This window comes from Grampus griseus (assembly GCF_964374135.1).
Source record: "Grampus griseus genome assembly, chromosome: 15".
Taxonomy (NCBI): Eukaryota; Metazoa; Chordata; class Mammalia; order Artiodactyla; family Delphinidae; genus Grampus; species Grampus griseus.
In genome coordinates this window covers 20,782,800-20,801,869 of record NC_139009.1, presented here as the reverse complement: position 1 = coordinate 20,801,869, position 19,070 = coordinate 20,782,800, and the positions used below count along the sequence as shown (strand labels likewise).

The 19,070-nt window shown below is 48.0% G+C and overlaps 1 protein-coding gene across 1 annotated transcript; it reads right to left on the bottom strand.

Annotated features, from left to right (window-relative positions):
- Positions 1-332: 332 nt before the first annotated feature.
- On the bottom strand, positions 333-17,452 carry TRIM54 (tripartite motif containing 54). Its single transcript, XM_082672222.1, has 9 exons — positions 16,944-17,452; positions 5,005-5,177; positions 4,308-4,479; positions 2,449-2,544; positions 1,537-1,770; positions 1,255-1,277; positions 1,014-1,138; positions 783-875; positions 333-475 (listed from the first exon to the last, which is right to left on the bottom strand). The coding sequence occupies exons 1-9, from the start codon at positions 17,109-17,111 to the stop codon at positions 465-467; spliced, it is 1,095 nt and encodes a 364-aa protein (XP_082528348.1). The 5' UTR covers positions 17,112-17,452; the 3' UTR covers positions 333-464.
- Between the last annotated feature and the right edge of the window lie 1,618 nt (positions 17,453-19,070).

The window sequence follows — 19,070 nt, the reverse complement described above, 5'->3', positions numbered from 1 at the left end:
AACCCGTGAGAAAGTGGGGCTCCCAGGTCGGCGAGAGGGGACCAGATGCTGCGGAAGGGCTCCGCGAGAACGGCTTTCAGCCAGGGTCCTGCGGTCCCCATCGTCCCCAAGTCTCCCAGGAACTCAAGCCCCGGTGCCGCCGCACCACCACCGACCCTCTTGGCACTGGGCTTGCGAATCCGTGCCTGATATCGAGGAGGTGCCCAACAGGGGTTCATTCCACTTCCGCCCCCGAAATGGTCCCAGATTAGGAGAAGGTTGGGATGGATGGTGATGCGATCGTCGCCGAAGACGAGGCTGAGAGAGTGAGCAGTGAAAGGAGCTGCGGGTCGGGACGCATTAGCCCTTTATTGAGCCCCTCCCCCGCGGCGGCGCTCCGAGCTGGGTGGCGGGTGGTCCCTGCTCAGGTCCTTCACCACCCGAGCGCCAGGCCGCCGGTGCGCAGCCTCCCCAACAGGGGCGAGTCAGTGCAGGCCTGTCCCCGGGAAAGAAAGCTCGGTGGGCGGGCGCTCCAAAGAGACAAGGCAACTCCGAAGCCCAGCTCACTCCCTTTCCCCAGCCTGGAGGGTTTCTCCTCCACTTCCCCACCCAACTCGGACTCCCAAACCCCCAGAGGAATGGATGGTGGGAAAGAAAGTTGTACTTCAGCACGCGCGCTAGGGGGCGCACCCCTCCTGGTTGAGGTTGGGAGTAGGGGCCCCAAGCGATCCTTTATGCAGCAGAGAGGGAGATCGCCGGGGGAGGGGCGGTACCAGGCAGACCCCGCCAATGCCCACACTCACCTTCCGACGCCTCCAGCCGCTCTTCCTCTGGCCCTGCGCTGCCCTCTTCCCCGTCCAACGCTACCTCCTCATCCTCTTCCTCCCCAGAAGCGCCTGCGCGGAAGGAAGGCTGGGTGAGCTGGAGTCCCCTATTCTCTGGCCGTCTTGCACCCATCCCCCGACCCCCAACCTGGAGGGTCTGGACGCTTAGTCCTAGCGGCCCGCCGCCCCCTCCCATCCTCGCTCCCTCACCTGGCTGGAAGTCGATGGTCCTCAGCATTTCGGCCACATGCTCCACGTTCACGGTGAATTGCTCCATGCTTTCATAGCCCGGCTCCGGCCGTCCACCCAGCTCCACCTTTGACATTGTTCCGACCCTGCGGCAACCGCAGCGGCAGCGGCTCATTTGGAAGCACCCAGCACCCTCACCCCCTCCCGGTGGCAGCGGAGCCCCCGCGGCCCCTTCCTTCACCTTCCCACTCCACCTACTCACTTATTGATCAGCTCCTTGGCCTGCTGCAGGGAAGAAAAGAGGGTGAGAGTAAGCATTGTGCCAATCTCTGGCAAAGTCCCATTTCTGATGCCCAACACAGTCCTGCGGGGTCGGTGGGGATGCGCGTCCCAATTCGTTAAGGAAATAATGGACTCAGAGGGGGTGATTTGCCCAAGGCCGTGGGGCAAGTAGGTGCCAGAGATAGGACTTGAACACCGTCTCCCTGTGCCAAGGCCCCCACTGCAGCCACTAGGCAGCCTGACACCATCCCCCAAAGCCCACCTGCAGATAGAGCGCCATCTGCGGTTCCTCCATGGACTGGATGGCGGACTCCACCAGCTTAGAGGAGGCCTCCAGGTGGTCTCCGTACTGGCGGATGAGGCCCCTGACGCGCTGCAGCTTCTCCTCCTGCTTCAGGGCCAGCGCCTGCAGCAGCTCACCCTTACGCTCCTCCAGAACTGCGCACAGGGCCTCAAACCTCTGGTTTAGCAACTGCTTCTGCCTCCGGCTGTTGTCCTGAAAGACCGGAAGCAAGGATGAGACCTCGTAACTGGGAGAGCACGGGGCTACTTGTCCCACTCCCGACTTAATTGAAGTCACAGACAGCCAAGAAGAAAAGTGACCTGTCGATTACACCACAAATTAGTGGCAGAGACAGAACTCCAGCCAAGGGCTGCTGATTCCCAGATCTTTTCAGTAATAATAATGATATATATTTTGTTAAGGTTTACTTGACATATAACATTATATTAGCTTCAGGTATACAACATGATGATTCAACATTTGTATATGTTTTGAAATGATCACCACAATATGTCTGGTTAACATCCAGCACCATACATAGATTACAATTTTTTTTTTCCTGTGATGAGAACTTTTAAGATCTACTCTCTCAGCAGATAACACTATATTTTAAAGAAGCTTCATGAGTGCTGTCTATATTACTTGTATTATCTCATTTAATTCTCAAAAAGATCCAATGAGGTAGCTAACATATCATTCTCTCATCACTGTTTTATATAGTTAAAAACAAGAAAAACTGAACACAGAGAAGTTAAGTTACTGGACCAAAGTCACAGAGCTAGTCAGGGACAGAGCTGGGATTCAAACCAACAGCCTGGTAAGCACATCCCACTACTTGTGATCCACCTCCAGGAGTCCAGAAACTTTCCCTCCCTCCCATCCCAGTCTCACCTCAATGGTCTGGCACACCTCCTCCATCTGTGTGATCACTGCTTGCACACGGTCATTGCCTGCCACCAGCATCGAGATGCCATCACTGAGCTCACTCTGCCACACACACACAGGCCAGCACTTAGGGCTGGAGGACCTAGTCAAGATCTGTGCCCCTCCCACCCTGGCCAGGCTGCCCAGGAAAGGACTGCCCCCTCCACTCCACCATTAGGGCATCTTCAGGGCAGCTCTGACAGAGATCTAGAGAGTTTGGAGCCATTCAAGAAGTGTGGAAGCACACTCTATGGATTCTGGAAGGAGGTGGAGAGAGGAAGTCCTCCACCACCAAATGAGAAAGGAAGAGACATTCACCAAATATCCACCAAATGCCAGGCACTGGCCTAGATGCCTTATCTGTAGATTCATGTCTTCCATCAATTTTGAAAAATTCTTCATGATTAGCCATTAGGATAATATTGCCTCTTTTCCATTCTCTTTATTCTCTCGTTCTGTGACTCTGATTAGATATATGTTAGACCTTCTCATTCTCAACCTCCTCATCTCCCAGTGCTGTATTCTAAGTTGTTTTTTCAGTCCCCTCTTACCCATCTTTTTTTTTTTTAATTAAAAAAAATTTTTTTGCCATGCCCCGTGGCTTGTGGGATCTTAGTTCCCTGACCAGGGATTGAACGTGGGCCCTCAACAGTGAAAGTGTGGAGTCCTAACCACTGGACCGCCAGGGAATTCCCCAGTCCTCTCTTCCTGAGAGAAATCTGTCATTTAATTCATCCTTTGAATGTTTTATGTCAACAATTATATTTTCATTTCTAAAAGCTCTATTTGGTTCTTTGTCAAATCTGCATTTTTGATAGTCTATTATTGCTTTTTTAAAATATTTATTTATTTATTTTTGGCTGCATTGGGCCTTACTTGTGGCATGCAGGGTCTTTGTTGCAGCACACGGGCTCTTCATTGTGGTGTGCAGGCTTAGTTGCCCCACAGCATGTAGGATCCTAGTTCCCTGACCAGGGATCAAACCCTGGTCCCTGCATTAGAAGGCAGATTCTTAACCACTGGACCAGCAGGGAAGTCCCTATTGCTTATTTTTAAATTCCATTTTAAAGTATTTTATGCAAAGTGACTTTTCATTCTTCAGTAATTCCAGTATCTGAATTTCTTTGTGTATCTTCAATCATGAGATAATCTTTTGTTGTTCTTAATCTAAGAAAAACCCAAGGCCTAAATTGAGGGTTTTTCCTCCAGGCAGAATTTGCATTTGCTTTTGTCAAAAGCCAGGTGGCACAACTGACCACTTTAGGGATTCCTGGGATTCCAGTTTAAGCTGGGATCCTTGGGGGTCCTCACTGCAGGCCCCCCACCTTTTAGGAGTTTGGAGGCATAATCTCATCTCTCTAGTTCAGTAATAATTTGCCCTGTGGGAAATCCTGCCTTTTCCGTGCTTATCACTCAGGGTTCTGTTCTCATCCCACTTCCCCTCCTCCTCTCCCCACCTCACCGGCACTTGGAGCTTTCCTTTGCTTCCTACGTGTCTACCAATTTAACTTTTAAATTATGTTTTATGTAGAATCTAGATGTGTGACAGTGAGATGGCCTTGAGAGTCCACCATACTGCATCCATTTCTCATTTTATCCTTACAGATCTCAGGGGTAAGCATTTTCATCCCCATTTTACAAGTGAGGAACGTGAGGGCCAGAGAGGACAAGTGACTTACCCAAGGTCACACACTGAGTCACGCATAGACTTGGGACCTCAGCCCTGATCTGCCCGCCTTTGAAACCAAGTGGACTAAGAGGCTATAGTTTGAGACCCTGTCCTATGTCCCCACCCCCACACGCCTGCTCCCTCTGCTGCTTGATACCTTCTGGCGTTTGTAAATGGTGGGCAGTGGGGCCACCTCACAGTCCTTGTGGGCGCCGAAGACCTTGCAGAGAGAGCAGGTGGGCACTTCACAGCTCAGGCAGTAGATATTGATCTTCTCATCTTCATGCTCCTCGCACATGAGGTGCTGCTCAGCCTTGGAATTCAGCGGCCTGGAGGGTAGCGGGCAGGGTGGCAGGAGGGTCAGGGGCCAGGCTGGGTGGGGGGCAAGAGTGTGAGGCTCCATGAACACCTTCTCTTCAGGTGCCCAGCGCCACCTTCTCTGCCCCTGCAGCTGGTGCTGTGGCTGGGCAGGCGAGTGACTTCCACGGGGCTCTTCCTTTGAGGAATAGAGCTATGGCACAGTGGAGACCTAGATCCAAGAGTAGTTTCTATTCCAGGGCAGGGAAGTCCCGTGGGGCGGGACGTCATGGAGGGTTGGCAAGGACCTTGCTGGTGGATGGCCAGCCCCTTCCGAGGTGAAGAGGGGGAAGCACTAACCAGGAATCAGAGGCTGCCTGAGCTGGGTGACCTGACGAGCTGGGGGCAAGTCCCTCCTCTTCTCAGGTCCAGTCCTCTCATCACTAAACTGAAGAGGCAGGTTGATCGTTTCAGCTCCTCTCTTCTGGCCCTGATGGGTTCCCTGCCTGTGTCCCAGGCCCTGCACTTTAGAGAAACAAGAGACCCTAACAGCTCACCGGGAGGACTCCTGCTTGTAAATGTCGATAATGTTCTCCACTAGCAGGTTCCGCTGCAGGCCGTAGACACCATGTCGGTCCAGGACAACCTCATGCCTGCAAGACGGGCAGCGGAAACGGCCTCCTGAAGACACAGTGGTGGAGCCCCGGGATTGCCACAGAGGGTTTGAGGCCTGTGGGGACGGGGAGCGTGAGAGAAAGGCACAGTGAGTCATGGGGGAACTGGGAGGAGGCAGGGGGGATATCACGGGGACTGGGGAGTAGGAGAGTGGTGAAGAGGAAGCATCAGCTCTTTTCCATGGCTGCGCGCTCCTCTGAGAGCAGCTCCCGGTGGGTGGCCATGGAGACTTTCCCACCTTTGCCTTGTTACTCAGCCCACCTCCTTGACTGTCCCTACATCCAGAACCTAGCTTGATCAAGCCTGGGTAGGGCAAGCTCTCCTCAAAGGGGCCCAGCTTGGAGCTGTGGGGAGACATTGACCTCAGCAGGAAGACCAAAGTAGGAAATGGACTCTGAGTGTTGCAGTCCTCCAGCCTGGGGTTCTCACAGGCCACATCTGGGGGACGTTCTCTGCAGCCACGGTCAGGGGCACGGAGACAAGTGCTGAACAATGGGGCAGACCTATCGAGCTGGGTAATTCGGGAAAATCACTCCAGGGACTGGGAATCAGTAGTCCTGGGTTCTTGTGCTGCCCCAACACTGCCCTACTATGCATATTTGGGCAAGCATTCAACCTCTGTACAATTAAGGACGAGATTGGATTATTCATTCTACCGTAAACATTGAGTGTGTCAGGTAATTGCTAGGCTCTGGGGATGAAACATGAACAGGTACATCACATTACCATCAGGGAGAGCAAACTGACAACCACATCCAATGGGCTGCGTGTTATGACAGGAGGAAGCTCAGAAGAAGGGTTTACCAGAGCTGCTCACCACTTCCTCCCGCTTACACCTCTTAGGGAACTTGCTCCATCCCATCCTAAAAGGGAGAGCCCTGCCATGGCCCAGGCCACCGATGCTTGGCTCAGAATTGAGGAGGTGATCACCTGACCCAACAGGACCAATCAAATTTTCTCTCTAGGAACTTGGAATCGAGTCACAGAGGCTGAGGTGACCAGACCATGTGCAGCTTTTGAACTGAAAAAAGACTTGTGAAGTTGGGCTAAAAGCTGACATTGTGGCCACCCCAAAATCTGTGCAGGTGGACAGTGTGAGGGGTCAGACACTGTGAACAGAGAAGGCTGGTCTGCAAGGAAGAGAAAGTCAATCTGGGGAGAGCAGCAGAGATGAAAGACTTGTAAATACTGCTTATTGTTGCTTGATATTCACCCCTTCTTCTTCAATAATAGAGGCTCTGAGTTTTTAGCAAGACACATGGAATAAAGACCATGTGACCAAGCCTCCCTTCCAGTTGGGTGTGACCAGGTGACTGCGTTCTGGCCAATGGTATATAAATAGAAATGTTTTGTGCAATTTCTAGGAAGTATCTTTAATGGGAAGGGCATGCCCTACTCCTCCTCTTCTCTCCTTCCTGCTGGCTGGATTGAAGGTGGACTGGCAGGACTTCCCTGGTGGCGCAGGGGTTAAGAATCCGCCTGCCAATGCAGGGGACACGGGTTCGATCCCTGGCCTGGAAGATCCCACATGCTGCGGAGCAACTAAGCCCGTGTGCCACAATGACTGAGCCTGCGCTCTAGAGCCTGCGAGCCACAGCTACTGAAGCCCATGTGTCACAACAACTGAAACCTGTGTGCCTAGAGCCTGTGCTCCACAAGAGAAGCCACCGCAATGAGAAGCCCGTGCACCGCAACGAAGAGTAACCCCCGCTCACCGCAACTAGAGAAAGCCTGCACACAACAACGAAGACCCAACGCAGCTAAAAATAAATAAATAATGTAAATAAATTTAAAAAAAAAATATGGACTGGCGTAGGTTGAAGCAGCAATCTTGAGCCATGAAGTAGCCACATGTCGAGAATGGCAACAAGATAAAAGGAGTGAGTCTCCTATGAGACAGTCCTGGACTACCTACCCACACTTTCACTGGAGAGAAAAAACAAAGTTTTACCTACTTGAAGCCATTGTTATTTTTGGTTTTCTGTCTTTTACAGCCGAACCTAATCCTAATTGGCTGGAACACCATGAACTCCTAGAGAGTAATGGAGAGAGCAGTCACCTGTGACTTTGTATGTTCAGATGTATTTCCTGCAATTGGGTTCCATAAAATTCTCCAAATCCTTCTGCTCTACATCAACCAGGACCCTAATGCGTGTGCAGCAGCACCTACAGCACATAGAGGGCATCCAAGTCCAGAGTCTTATTTGATCCTTTGGTAGCAAGAGATGTAGGCAAGGCAGGAAATGTGGCCCCACTGTGAACTGGGTGACTTATCTTGGGGAGAGTGACAGGCACATCATAAACATTACATTTGGGGCTTCCTTGATGGCGCAGTGGTTGAGAGTCCGCCTGCCGATGCAGGGGACACGGGTTCGTGCCGCGGTCCGGGACCATCCCACATGCCGCGGAGCGGCTGGGCCCGTGAGCCATGGCCGCTGAGCCTGCACGTCCGGAGCCTGTGCTCCGCAACGGGAGAGGCCACAACAGTAAGAGCCCCGTGTACCGCAAAAAAAACACAAAAAAACCACACATGATTTTTCATGGATTTTGTCATTTAGAATGACAAATATTTCAGCTTTAAAAGTGAGTTCTGGGACTTCCCTGGTGGCGCAGTGGTTAAGAATCCGCCTGCCAATGCAGGGGACACAGGTTCGAGCCCTGGTCTGGGAAGATCCCACGTGCCATGGAGCAACGAAGCCAGTGCGCCACAGCTACTGAGCCTGCGCTCTATAGCCCGCGTGCCACAACTACTGACCCCGTGAGCCACAACTACTGAGCACGTGTGCCAAAACTACTGAAGGCCGCGTGCCTAGAGCCTGTGCTCCGCAGCAAGAGAAGCCACCGCAATGAGAAGCCCGCGCACTGCAAGGAAGAGTAGCCCCCGCTCGCCGCAACTAGAGAAAACCCGTGTGAAGCAACGAAGACCCAACGCAGCCAAAAATAAATAAATTTATTTAAAAAAAGAGTTCTTTTCCACAACATTGTTAGTCAACTATACTCCAATATATTGTAAAATAAAAAGTTTAAAAAATGTGAGTTCTTTTAAATAGAAATACTCAAGCATAGCATAGGTGGTACACAGCTTTGGCAAACATCAGGAAGGTGAAACGAGAATGAAGTTTGGGATGTTTGCTCTAACCCTTTTCTGACTCCCCTTATCAAAATTTGTGTGTCTTGTGTCCCAAACCTTTTGCAAATGCTAGGTGGCTACCTTGAGAAAGTCACCTGTACTGGATATGTAGATAAAATTGTTACCCATTCTTGGCAACATCTCTGTATTTTAACAGAGGGCATTTAATGCAGGATGATGTAGGGAAAGTAACTGATCTGAAGATCTGGTTTGGGATTTGCCATTTATGACCTTGGGAAAATAATTTCTCTTAGGGCTCAAATTTCCTCAGATCTAAAAAGAGGATTTGTACTTAGCACTAACTCCCTTCAAAGGCTGATGTTTTCTGAGCAATGAGCCTTAATGGATATATTTATGGTAAGAATACTGACCAGTGTGGGGGAAGGGAGTTGTTGGTTTTCATAACAACCTTCTCCTCTCACACCTTGCAGGCCACCCCACTCTGTTTAACCTTTTGGCTCCTGTGATCCGGTATTTCACTTGTTTTTGCCAGTCCCTAGCTGTCCCTGGATCGCCCTCTTCCTGCCTGATGCCAGCACTTTCTGAAATCCTATCTCCTCTGAAACAGCCCTAGTGTATTTAGATGGATTTATACATTCTACAATTTGTATTATCTGTGAGGTTTAAATTTTATGTAATACACCTGTATTATTTTTTGTAACCAGAATGAACAGTAAAATTGCTTTTTCAGATACTTAACGTGCTGGTTATTTAATAGTAAATATTAAATGAGTTATAGAGGAATTATTATGCAACTATCTTTAACAGTTCTTAACATGGGGAGAGACCCATGAAAAAAGCAGGATATAAGTCTATATAGACAGTAGGATCCCAATTTTGAAATGGGTGATGGGATTTACAGGATTTTAAAATTTCTTCTTTGTAGTCATCTACATTTACCCAATATCTTTGTATAGACCATGAAATTACTTTATAAAATACATAAAATAAAAATTAAACATTTTGGCAATCATTTCCATTGAGTGATAGAATTGTGGGTGATTTCTTTTTTTTTTTTTAATATAATTTCCAAATTTTGTACAAGGACTTTGGGTTTGGAGGAAGAAAAAAAACCTTTACTTTTAAAAAGTGCAATGCTCAATCCTGCCGTGAATGAAAAGGGGGCGCTAGAGTGCCAGACGAGTTAACAAGTGAAAATGCTATTTAGGAGACCGTAAGGAACTATGCTAGTGCGAGGGAGGAGCTGTTTAAGAAGATACCATTTGAAGACAGGGTAGACAGGAAGCAGGAGATGGTCGTTAGGAAAGAGTTTCAGGAGACCAGAGATACTATAGGAGTTTAGGTTACAGACAGAGGAGTCCTGAGACGGGCGTGGGTTGCGAGGTGGGGGAGGAGCTAGAAAGGTAGGTTTTACCAAGAAGGGCTTTTTTTTTTTTCTGTTTTTTTTTGGCTGCGTTGGGTCTTCGTTGCTGCACGCGGGCTTTCTCTAGTTATGGCGAGCAGGGGCTACTCTCTGTTGCGGTGTCTTCTCTTGTTGCGGAGCACGGGCTGTAGGCACGTGAGCTTCAGCAGTTGTGGCACGTGGGCTCAGTAGTTGTGGCTCGTGGGCTCTAGAGCGCAGGCTCAGTAGTTGTGGCGCACGGGCTTAGTTGCTCCGCGGCATGTGGGATCTTCCTGGACCAGGGCTCGAACCTGTGTCCCCTGCATTGGCAGGCGGATTCTTAACCACTGCACCACCAGGGAAGCCCCCAAGAAGGGCTTTTTAAAAATAATTGTGGTAAAAACATGGAGGGCTTTGAATCCAAGGGTAAAGATCTGAACTTAACTTTATAGGCAAGGTTTCTAAACTGCAAGAGAAAATTAGAATATTAATCTAACAGAGGTGATTTGGATACATGGGAGAGGAGGCTATGGCTTTTGCTCCTGATCTAAAGGCATAGATCAGAAGCAAGAGCCACAGTCAGTGCAGGTCACAGGCTTGCCCTCAGATAGTGGCAGTAATCCTGCAAAGACTAGGGATGCCAGAGGTGGAATCTGGCCAGTCACTTGGCTGTGGGTGGGCTGTGGGGAAAGGAGGGAGTGAGACAATTCAGGCATTTCAAGCCTGGATGCTTGGGAAGACACCGGAAGCTGGATGCTGTATACATTTTGTGTGACAAAATCTATAATTTTGTCAATTATACCTCAACAGAGCTGGGGAATAAATGCTGGAGAACTTAACCTGGGGGCCACAGCCCCCAAAAGATCCATGACTACAACTTAAGGAGTCTGTGAGCCTCGATGGGAAAACAATTACATCTTCATTTTCACTAACGTGCCGAGCAGAACTTGAGCGCTTTCTTCAATTATGAAGGTAGGCAACAAACCACGTAGGTTTAGCAGTACCTGTGACTTTGTCACCAACGAGTATTTTCATATCACATTATTGATCACAGTTGTTGATCAAATCTCCAAGAACAATTTATGCTTATCACTACTTCTAAACTATAGTAGTTATTAGGCCCACTGTTCCTTCTCTCTTTTTTTTTTTTGGCTGCACCGCGAGGCATGTGGGATCTTAGTTCCCTGACCAGGGATCGAACCCGTGCCCCATGCAGTGGAAGCACAGAGTCCTAACCACTGGCCCGCCAGCGAAGTCCCCCATCTCATTATTTAATGGTTTATCGAGAAGCACATATATTACTCTATCAAAAAACATGTTCTAATTATTTTGGTAATTATATTCCAGCGTTTCTCAAGCTTTTTTTCACTCCTGCCTCTTCTAAGAGCATTTTAAGACATTTCCCCCCCAATTGCTATCCCCCGCAATTAAATTTTAACACCACAAATCTTAAAAATGTCAAACTCATAGAAGCAGAGATTAGAAAGTCAGTTGCCAGAGACTTGTGGTGGGGAAATGGGTAGCTGTTGGTCAAAGGGCACAAACTTGCAGTTATAAAATGAAGTTCCCGGGAGGTGATGTACAGCATGGTGACTGTAGCTAATGACACTGTATTGTGTACTTGGCATCTGCTGAGAGAGTCTAGACCCCTCACACACAAAAATGGAAACTGTGATGAATGTGTTAACTACCTTGATTGTGGTAGTCATTTTACAATGTATAGATATATCACATGATCATGTTGTATACCTTAAATATATATAATTTTGTCAATTATACCTCAACAGAGCTGGGGAATAAATTTTACATAAGAGCAGAAAATAAATAAAATGTAAAATTGCAATAAATTTTTTTAATACCACAGATATAATTGGAGCATATCACCCCCACTGAGACTGCATGCTGTGTTCTAATGCAATTGGTTTTCTTTATAATCATATATGTTATAATTTATGCACTTAAAAACCCTGTTCTTAAAAAAACACACACATACATTGTCCTTAGGATCCATAGGCTTCACAAACTAAAAAGGGATCTATAGCACAAAAAGAGATTACTTCCTGCCCTGATCGTGAGTCCCCACATGGTCTCATCACAAACAGGAACTTTACACTCTGAGGTGCGCATGGCAACTTCCTTAGTACGTCTCCATAGCTGACAGTCTCCACCTTGGGCTAAAGATCTCTCAGCTGACCAATATCCAGTTAGCATAAGCTATCTTCTGCTTCTGTTTATCTTTCTCTTTCAAGACTAAGAAATAACTTTGCTTAAATCTTACATTTACACAAGGGAGCCAGCCCCATAAAGTAAAATTTCACAGGCCAATAATGTGATGTGTAGAGAAAATTCCATCACTCTAGGAAACAGAACACCTAGATTTACGTCCCTGCTCTGTCCCTTTGTTTGTGTGACTGTAACCTGTTTCCTGTGTTCTCCCCTGTAAAATGGAAATAACATTGATTCTAACTCAAATGGAATCACACATGTGAAGGTACTCTATAAATTATAAAGCACTGTACAAATGGTTATTAAAAATCCTAATCTAGACCTTAAAAATATATGACCACAGAGAACCACAGGACATGAAATAACTGTTCTTTCTTCACTGTGAAGGATAAAATGGAATGGAATAAATACATGGAATTCTAGGCCATGATCAGGGGTTTTGTGTGGCATAAGAGCTATATGGTGGCTTCTATTTCTTTTGTAATGGTCCATGGCATCCAATAGAAACGTTCCATCTAGAAAGATGCTCTGTGAACGCAGTTTCTCTATCAAATTCTTATCTCAGAATGTTTTCCCACTTTCCTGCTATCCAGAGTGATGCTGATTGGGGATACTGGCCCAGGATGGAAGGGGGCTTGTTGGAGGCTACCTCCCCTAAACTATTGGCCTGGCCAATGATGAATAGTGGACCATGCAAATCCTCTGGGCCAGACCCTCAGAATACACTGGAGAAACTGGGAAAATGGTGGCAGAAGACCAGACATTTGGTCTGGTGACCTTGGCCCTCTTCCTCTGAGATTTAGAAGAATACAGGCGTTGGCGGCAAAAGCTGAGCTGTGGGTGGAGAAGGGGTTTTGGGTGGTGAGCTAGCTCTGCCCGACAGAAGCTAGCAATGAGTGTGGCACAGGGGTTTGTGAACGGAGCCTGGCTGAAAGGAGGGCTGGTGAGCAGAAGAGTGAGACAAGGTAGGACGCTAGTAACAGAATGCAAAGTCCTGAAAAAATGGAAATCCATAATGACATTTCTTGAATTTGTGAAATCAGATTGTTAGAATCACAAGGATGTTAAAGATCAGTTTAAAACCTCCGTTTCGGGGACTTCCCTGGCGGTCCAGTGGTTAAGCCTTTGCCTTCCAATGCAGGGGGCGTGGGTTCGATTCCTGGTCAGGGGGCTGAGATCCCATATGCCTCGAGGCCAAAAAACCAAAAAAATAAAATAAAACCTCCGTTTCGTCCATACATGTGTAAACAGGCTTGAAGAGGTGAAATAACCTGCTTTACATCACATGACAAATTAAGGAAGAAGCTGGTGGGACTTGAGCCCAGGAATGCTGAGTCTCTATGATTTTGTTTCCCACTCAACCCAGTTTCTTCCCTAAAGGAAGATCCTAAGCCTGCTACAAGGTTAACACAATTCACAAAATTTCAGTGAACCAACTTCTCAAAAAGGAGACCTGCCCAAGGCTGGGCTGGGGAGGGGATGTCTTGGTGCCCTCAGTAGCAGGTGGAAGTGGCCGAGGAGACAGGCTGTGTAGGGTTTTCACCAGCTGGCCTATACTTGATGACAGCAGGTCCTAACAATTAGCCAGTAAAGAAGTGGAATTCGGGGATGAAGTAAAAGAGGTCATCTCCTTCCCAGACTGCCTTGATGAGAGAAGGAGGCCCCTTTCTTGCTATTCCCATCTCTGTAAATCTCTCCCTACATGGACACCGTCCAGAAAAGCTGTTTCTGATCAACCTTCTTACAAGCCCTTCTGGTTGCCTGTTAAATTACAGCAGGTTGCAGCTCATAAACAAGTGCCCACAGTGAAGTGGGGGCAGGTATAAAAATAAACCGAAGGCTGTTTTAAAGTAGTTTAGGAGTGAATAGAGTTTACAAATTCAGAAACACGGGAAGATGTTTGCGTCAAATTCCCACACCGACAGCTTTCCTCTAGTCAAAATGCTTGGTAGCTGAGTGGGTGCAAGTGCAGGGAAAGAGAGAGAGAGAAATTAGAGGGGGTTAATGTGGTGTTTTGGTGTTTTATTCTGTTTAAATTCAGAGAGAGAGAGAGAGAGAGAGAGAGCTGTATCACAGCTCTGAAGAAAACTAGTTAAATTGTGATGGCAACCAAGTAAAAATATGTATGAGACAAGCACTTGAAAATAATATGCAAACATGAAAATAATTGTGTTGGAGGAGGTGGGAATTATGGATGACTTCCTCCCAAACCTTAATACGGTTCAACATTTTCAATGAAAAAAAAATTTTTTTTCTTTTTTGGCCGTGTTGTGTGGCATGTGGGATCTTAGCTCCCCGACCAGGGATTGAACCTGGGCCCTCAGCAGTGAGAGCTCGGAGTCCTAACCACTGGACTGCCAGGGAATTATCTCAATGAAATATTTTAACTTTTAAAATTTTGCTTCCTGGCTCTTTTGTTAACCTGATGTTATAAGATCATAATCCCTCCAAATTCTTGTTTGTTGCCCATCACAGCAGTTTTTAGAACAGCAGAACACTGAGCATCATCTAAATGTTTCAGAGCGCAGATTACACAGACTGTGGCCCAGCTACAACAATGGACCACTATATAGCCATGAAAAAGGAAGGTGCATTAACTTTGTGGGTTTTTTTGGCTGTGCCGCAAGGCCTGCAGGATCTTAGTTCCCTGACCAGGGGGTCGAACCCGTGCCCTCTGCAGTGGAAGTGCAGAGCCTTAACCACTGGACCGCCGGGGAAGTCCCCAAAACGAAGGTGCATATCAGAATGTGTGGATACGAAACAATGGCCAAGAGAGTGAACAAAGGCAGGTATAGGATGAATTTAGTTTAAACGTGTGTGTATACACACACACAGAAACGTGTACCGGACCATGGAAGGGTACCCAAGAAAGTTGGTAATGGAGAAGGGAATTACATAGGGCCTGAGGTGAAGATTCACTTTTCATGATATAAATTCCTATAGCGTTTGAAAAAAAAAAAAGTGTGTGTGTGTGGGTGTATAATATACTGGTATCACTTTTCTAAGTCCTATTAACTTTCTAGGCAATGTTCTAAGGGTGTTCTTCCTAAGTAGTTTTAAGAGAGAGAAACCACAAGTCCTATTCTTGTCCCCATACTTAGAAAACAGACAATCTGATTATGCCTAGAGTTGTCAAAATGTGGAGGCAATGTGTGAGAAACTAAATATGCTCATCTTGCAGAGGGAGGTCTACTGAGATGTGTATACATAGCGCAGCTGAAGAACTGGGTCAGCCTCCCACCAGGCCACCCCAAATAAAGCAGCAAGGAAATGAGCTGTTCAACTTCTCTCCTTGGAGGGCCCAGGGGTGCCCGGCACTTTAAAGGATACACAGTAGTCCAGATGCACAGAACCATCGCAAAGCTCTGGGAATCATGTTCTCTCCCAAATATTCTGTACCAAACAATTCCCAGGTCTCTCAGGGTCCAGATCAGTATTCCAGAGCTTCAAGGAACCAAAACAGTGTGTCTAGATACAGAGGAGGGACTGAACAGCTTCTAGCCTCCATATGTAGGACCGTCCCTGGGTCCTCTACCCAATGACACTGTGTGCCAGGCACTTTAATATTCTGACCAATTTTTTACAGAACACGTTACCTTCACTCTCAAAACTTTGTTTTGCTTTCACATATTTCAGGCTCTAATGAAAAGACGTTTCACTACAAATTCATGAGAAGGGATGGCAAAATCTTTTTGTCATTCCCTCCTAGGCATTTCAGCCTGAAGGATGTTCAGCGTTACTAAGACCGAGGGAAAACCCAAGATAGTGGGCAAGGCATAGCCTCTGGTACATGACTTAGTGCCCGGGATAAGCAGATCCCAGAGAGGGAAAATCACTGGCTCCGAGGTTCTCTGGAGCCAAATAATGGCAGGTTTGGACACGTAGAGGAACAGGAGATGGGAACAAGCCTTGATGGGAAGATGGCAGGAGAGACCATGGAGTTCAGTGAAGATGGCAGACAGCAAAGGGTGGGTCACAGGGCATAGCTGTGGAATGACCTGAATTAGCCAGCCCATTATTTTCCCCAAACATGCTGCCCCTAAACAACTTAAAAGGGAAACATTTTCTTGGTTAAGTTGAAAATCACTGTGTTCAACACATTTCCTCATAATTTCTGATACAGATGAAGACTAAGTGCTCACGATGTCCCTTATCGCTGCCATGCCTACTAAGCCAGCCAGCTCTGGTCTATTCTGAGTTTCTACTTCATTTGCAAGGGTGTGTGTGTGTGTGTGTGTGTGTGTGTGTGTGTGTGTGTGTACATGCCTTTATCCCTCACTCTCCCTGATTTTTGTTCATTTTACAGGTTACTAGAACCTACACCAGGGCACAGGGCAAGAAAGAAAACCCATTTATATAAAGCATTCTGATATGTGCTTTTATTTTTGAAACCATGAGCTAAAATGATATCTGTGAACTTGATTAACTATGCTTTGCTCCATGACCACACATAAGCCAAGACTGGTTACATTTGGGGGATGTACAATTTATTCTCTGCCTTTTCCCTGCTTAAGTGACCTCAATCCATTTTAACCAGCAGGTCCCTTTACTGACCAGTCTGAGGTGGACACAGATGTGAACTTCGGCTGGGAGGATTCCCAGTCTCCTGCCCACTGTCTAACTCTGCCCCCCCACCAGAGATGGATGCGTTCAGCTTTGCTTTAAATACAAATAGTTTCACTGTCACCATGGGCCTTTCTCACAGTTTATTTTTTAATGTTTCATTATCTCACTGCTATTTTCTCCAGATTTTCCCTATTGTTCTCGAAATCTCAAACTCCAAACTGGAACGCAGAGTCTAGCACAGACTGTCACACAGCCTGGTGGAGGATCACTTCCCTCCCAGTTTCTAAGGGGGTCTCCTTTCCTCTGTAGATACCAGCATCCCAGCGGCTGTCCGTGCACTGGCTGTACTCGCCAGCCTGCAGAGCAGCTGCTGACTCATGCTTACTTTGGGATCTGCTAGGACCCCTGGCTCTTCTTCTGCTCTTCAGCCAGGACAGCCACCACCCACCTCATGGAACCCATCTCCCATCACCTCCTGGGATCTCAGCGCTGACCTGATGAGAAGTCTCCCACGAGTCTGCACTGCTTTACCCGGCCCTGCCCCTGCCCCGGCCCACCTGGAAGACGTCATTGGCACACTTGCGGCACAGGTTGTGCTGGCAGGGCAGGATCACCACCGGTTTGGAGAACATCTCCAGGCAGATGGGGCAGATGAGCTGCTTCTCCAGGCTGTCCATGCTGTGTGCATCCCCTAGCAGCGGCTTGAAACCCACTGTGAAGTTCATCCCCTCAGCAATCGTGCCTGCCCTGGCCTTGACCCTGGTCCTGGCCTTCCCTCACTGCCTCTGGACCCTTCCTCGTTTACTTTAGACAGTCTGCGTATTCTTGTGCTCCCTCACTCCCGAAATAGCTCTGCTATCTCTTCTGTCCCTTCCTCTAACAATTTGCCTTGTCTTAAATAGCTGTTTTCAGACACTTCTGTGTCTCTCTTGAGTCTCTGCTCTGTACCCCAGCCAGGCACACGTAGCTTTTTCTATCCCTCCCTCCCTGAACGGCTCTGTCCCTGGGAATTTCTCCTTTTGTTTCCCAAACCACTCTTGTCCACTCTATGGGCGGCACTGTTTGTCTCTCACTCCCCAGAGAGGAGATTATTTTTTAACGTGGGGGTGGGGAACAAGGGGCATCTGTGTGTGACATTCCAGCTCCCAATTTAGCTCATGTAAGGCGAGCCACAGCTGTCACCGAGTGACCCTGACTCACTCAGGAACGGTGACTCCCTTGAGCAAGAGGCGGGGTGAGCTTCACCGCTTATGGTGGAAGGTAGGACAGCAAAGGGGCTCTTAGGGGGCTCCTGTAAGCCCCTGACCCCCATTCTCTGGCCTGGGCCCCTCTTCCAGGGCAGTGACACAGAATCTGAATCGGCCTGTATGAGAGGTACCATCCATGGCTCAGGGTGGGAGGAAAGATCCTGCCAGACCTAGAGTCAGTGAAAGTTTCTGCCTCTGAGTCTTAGCCAGTGACCTTGGCCCTCTTCCTCTGAACCCTGTGATTCAGAACAAGGGCACCAGAGATGAGAGAGAGGCTCTGGTTCAACACTTCTGGACCCATTTTTGGTTTTGCCCAGACCTTTCTTATATCCGCCTAGGAAAAGAAGCCCAGGAGGCTGGAGCTGGCAGGTGTGCCAGGGCCTGGAACTACCTCATGAGCAAGCCCCTGAGAAAGTATGGGATTCTGGTCCATGAACACATCACTGGAGCCACTCCAAGGACTTTAAATTTGTTAGGAAATTGTGAGTAGCTGAGCAGGGCAGAAAGGACCTGAATGCCAGGGACCTATTTCGGGCACCAGGGGTATCAGTCTCCAGGGAAATTTTAGAGCACTGACAAAGTCATCATCACAAGGCTCTGGGAAGCCTCTGCCCCAGCTCCACAGCTGTCCTGGACTCCTGCTCTCCAAGGCAGGCTGGTTTCAGATGTGCACACTGGCCCTCTATCTTTTTCTCCTACTTCTTCTCTATCCCAGGCACAATTTGTCTTTTTGGGGCCCAACATATGCACTGGGATTGGACAAAAGCTCTTTTATTCACTGACATCCCTTAGCCCCTCTCCCAGTCAGGAGAGAGAACTTTGAGGAGTTACTAGACTCTGACCTTGCACAGACGAGAAATGGTGTGATGAGGATGCCAAAGAGACAGTGCGATGAGGCACACATGGGGAAAGGGTCTGTAAAAGTGCAATCTTTACCCTATCACACGTTTCATGCCCCAGTTTTAAGAACAAAACATATAGGGATGAGCTTGCATAAGACGTGGTCAAAAGGACGGAGGCAGGCAGGCACTGAGGTGTGAACTTCAGTCAACCCACAGGCGCCCTGCTCATGGTTGCTATGCTGGCAGCCGCAGTCCAGGGAGAATCCAAAGGTGAGATAACTACCCCTAAGCCTCAAATGGATTGATATTTTTCCTGAGTTGTCTCATGTGGTATGGAATGAGGCTGGCAATGCCAAAGGCATGGGCACCGAAGAAGATGAGACCAGCCCCCAGAAAGGTGTACTCGCTTAGGTACGTGGCTGACACTCAGAGTTCTTGGTACACAGAACTGCAACAAAGAAGGGTTAGCTGCTTTGGCAGCTCCAGGACAGGATCCATCCAGCTTGGCTATCGGGATCCTGATAGAGATATCGCAAGTGGCTGACCCTACCAGCTGACATTGGCTCAAATCCCAAGAAAAGCACAGGAAAAAGAA

Bases quoted from the DNA above. Each gene is read 5' to 3' on its own strand.
- TRIM54 (XM_082672222.1), bottom strand. From the start codon at position 17,111: ATGAACTTCACAGTGGGTTTCAAGCCGCTGCTAGGGGATGCACACAGC. The intron at 5,178-16,943 runs GTGGGCCGGGGC...CCGTCCCCACAG, and splicing joins GTGCCAATGACGTCTTCCAG to GCCTCAAACCCTCTGTGGCA. The intron at 1,278-1,536 runs GTGGGCTTTGGG...TCTTCCCTGCAG, and splicing joins AGATGGCGCTCTATCTGCAG to CAGGCCAAGGAGCTGATCAA.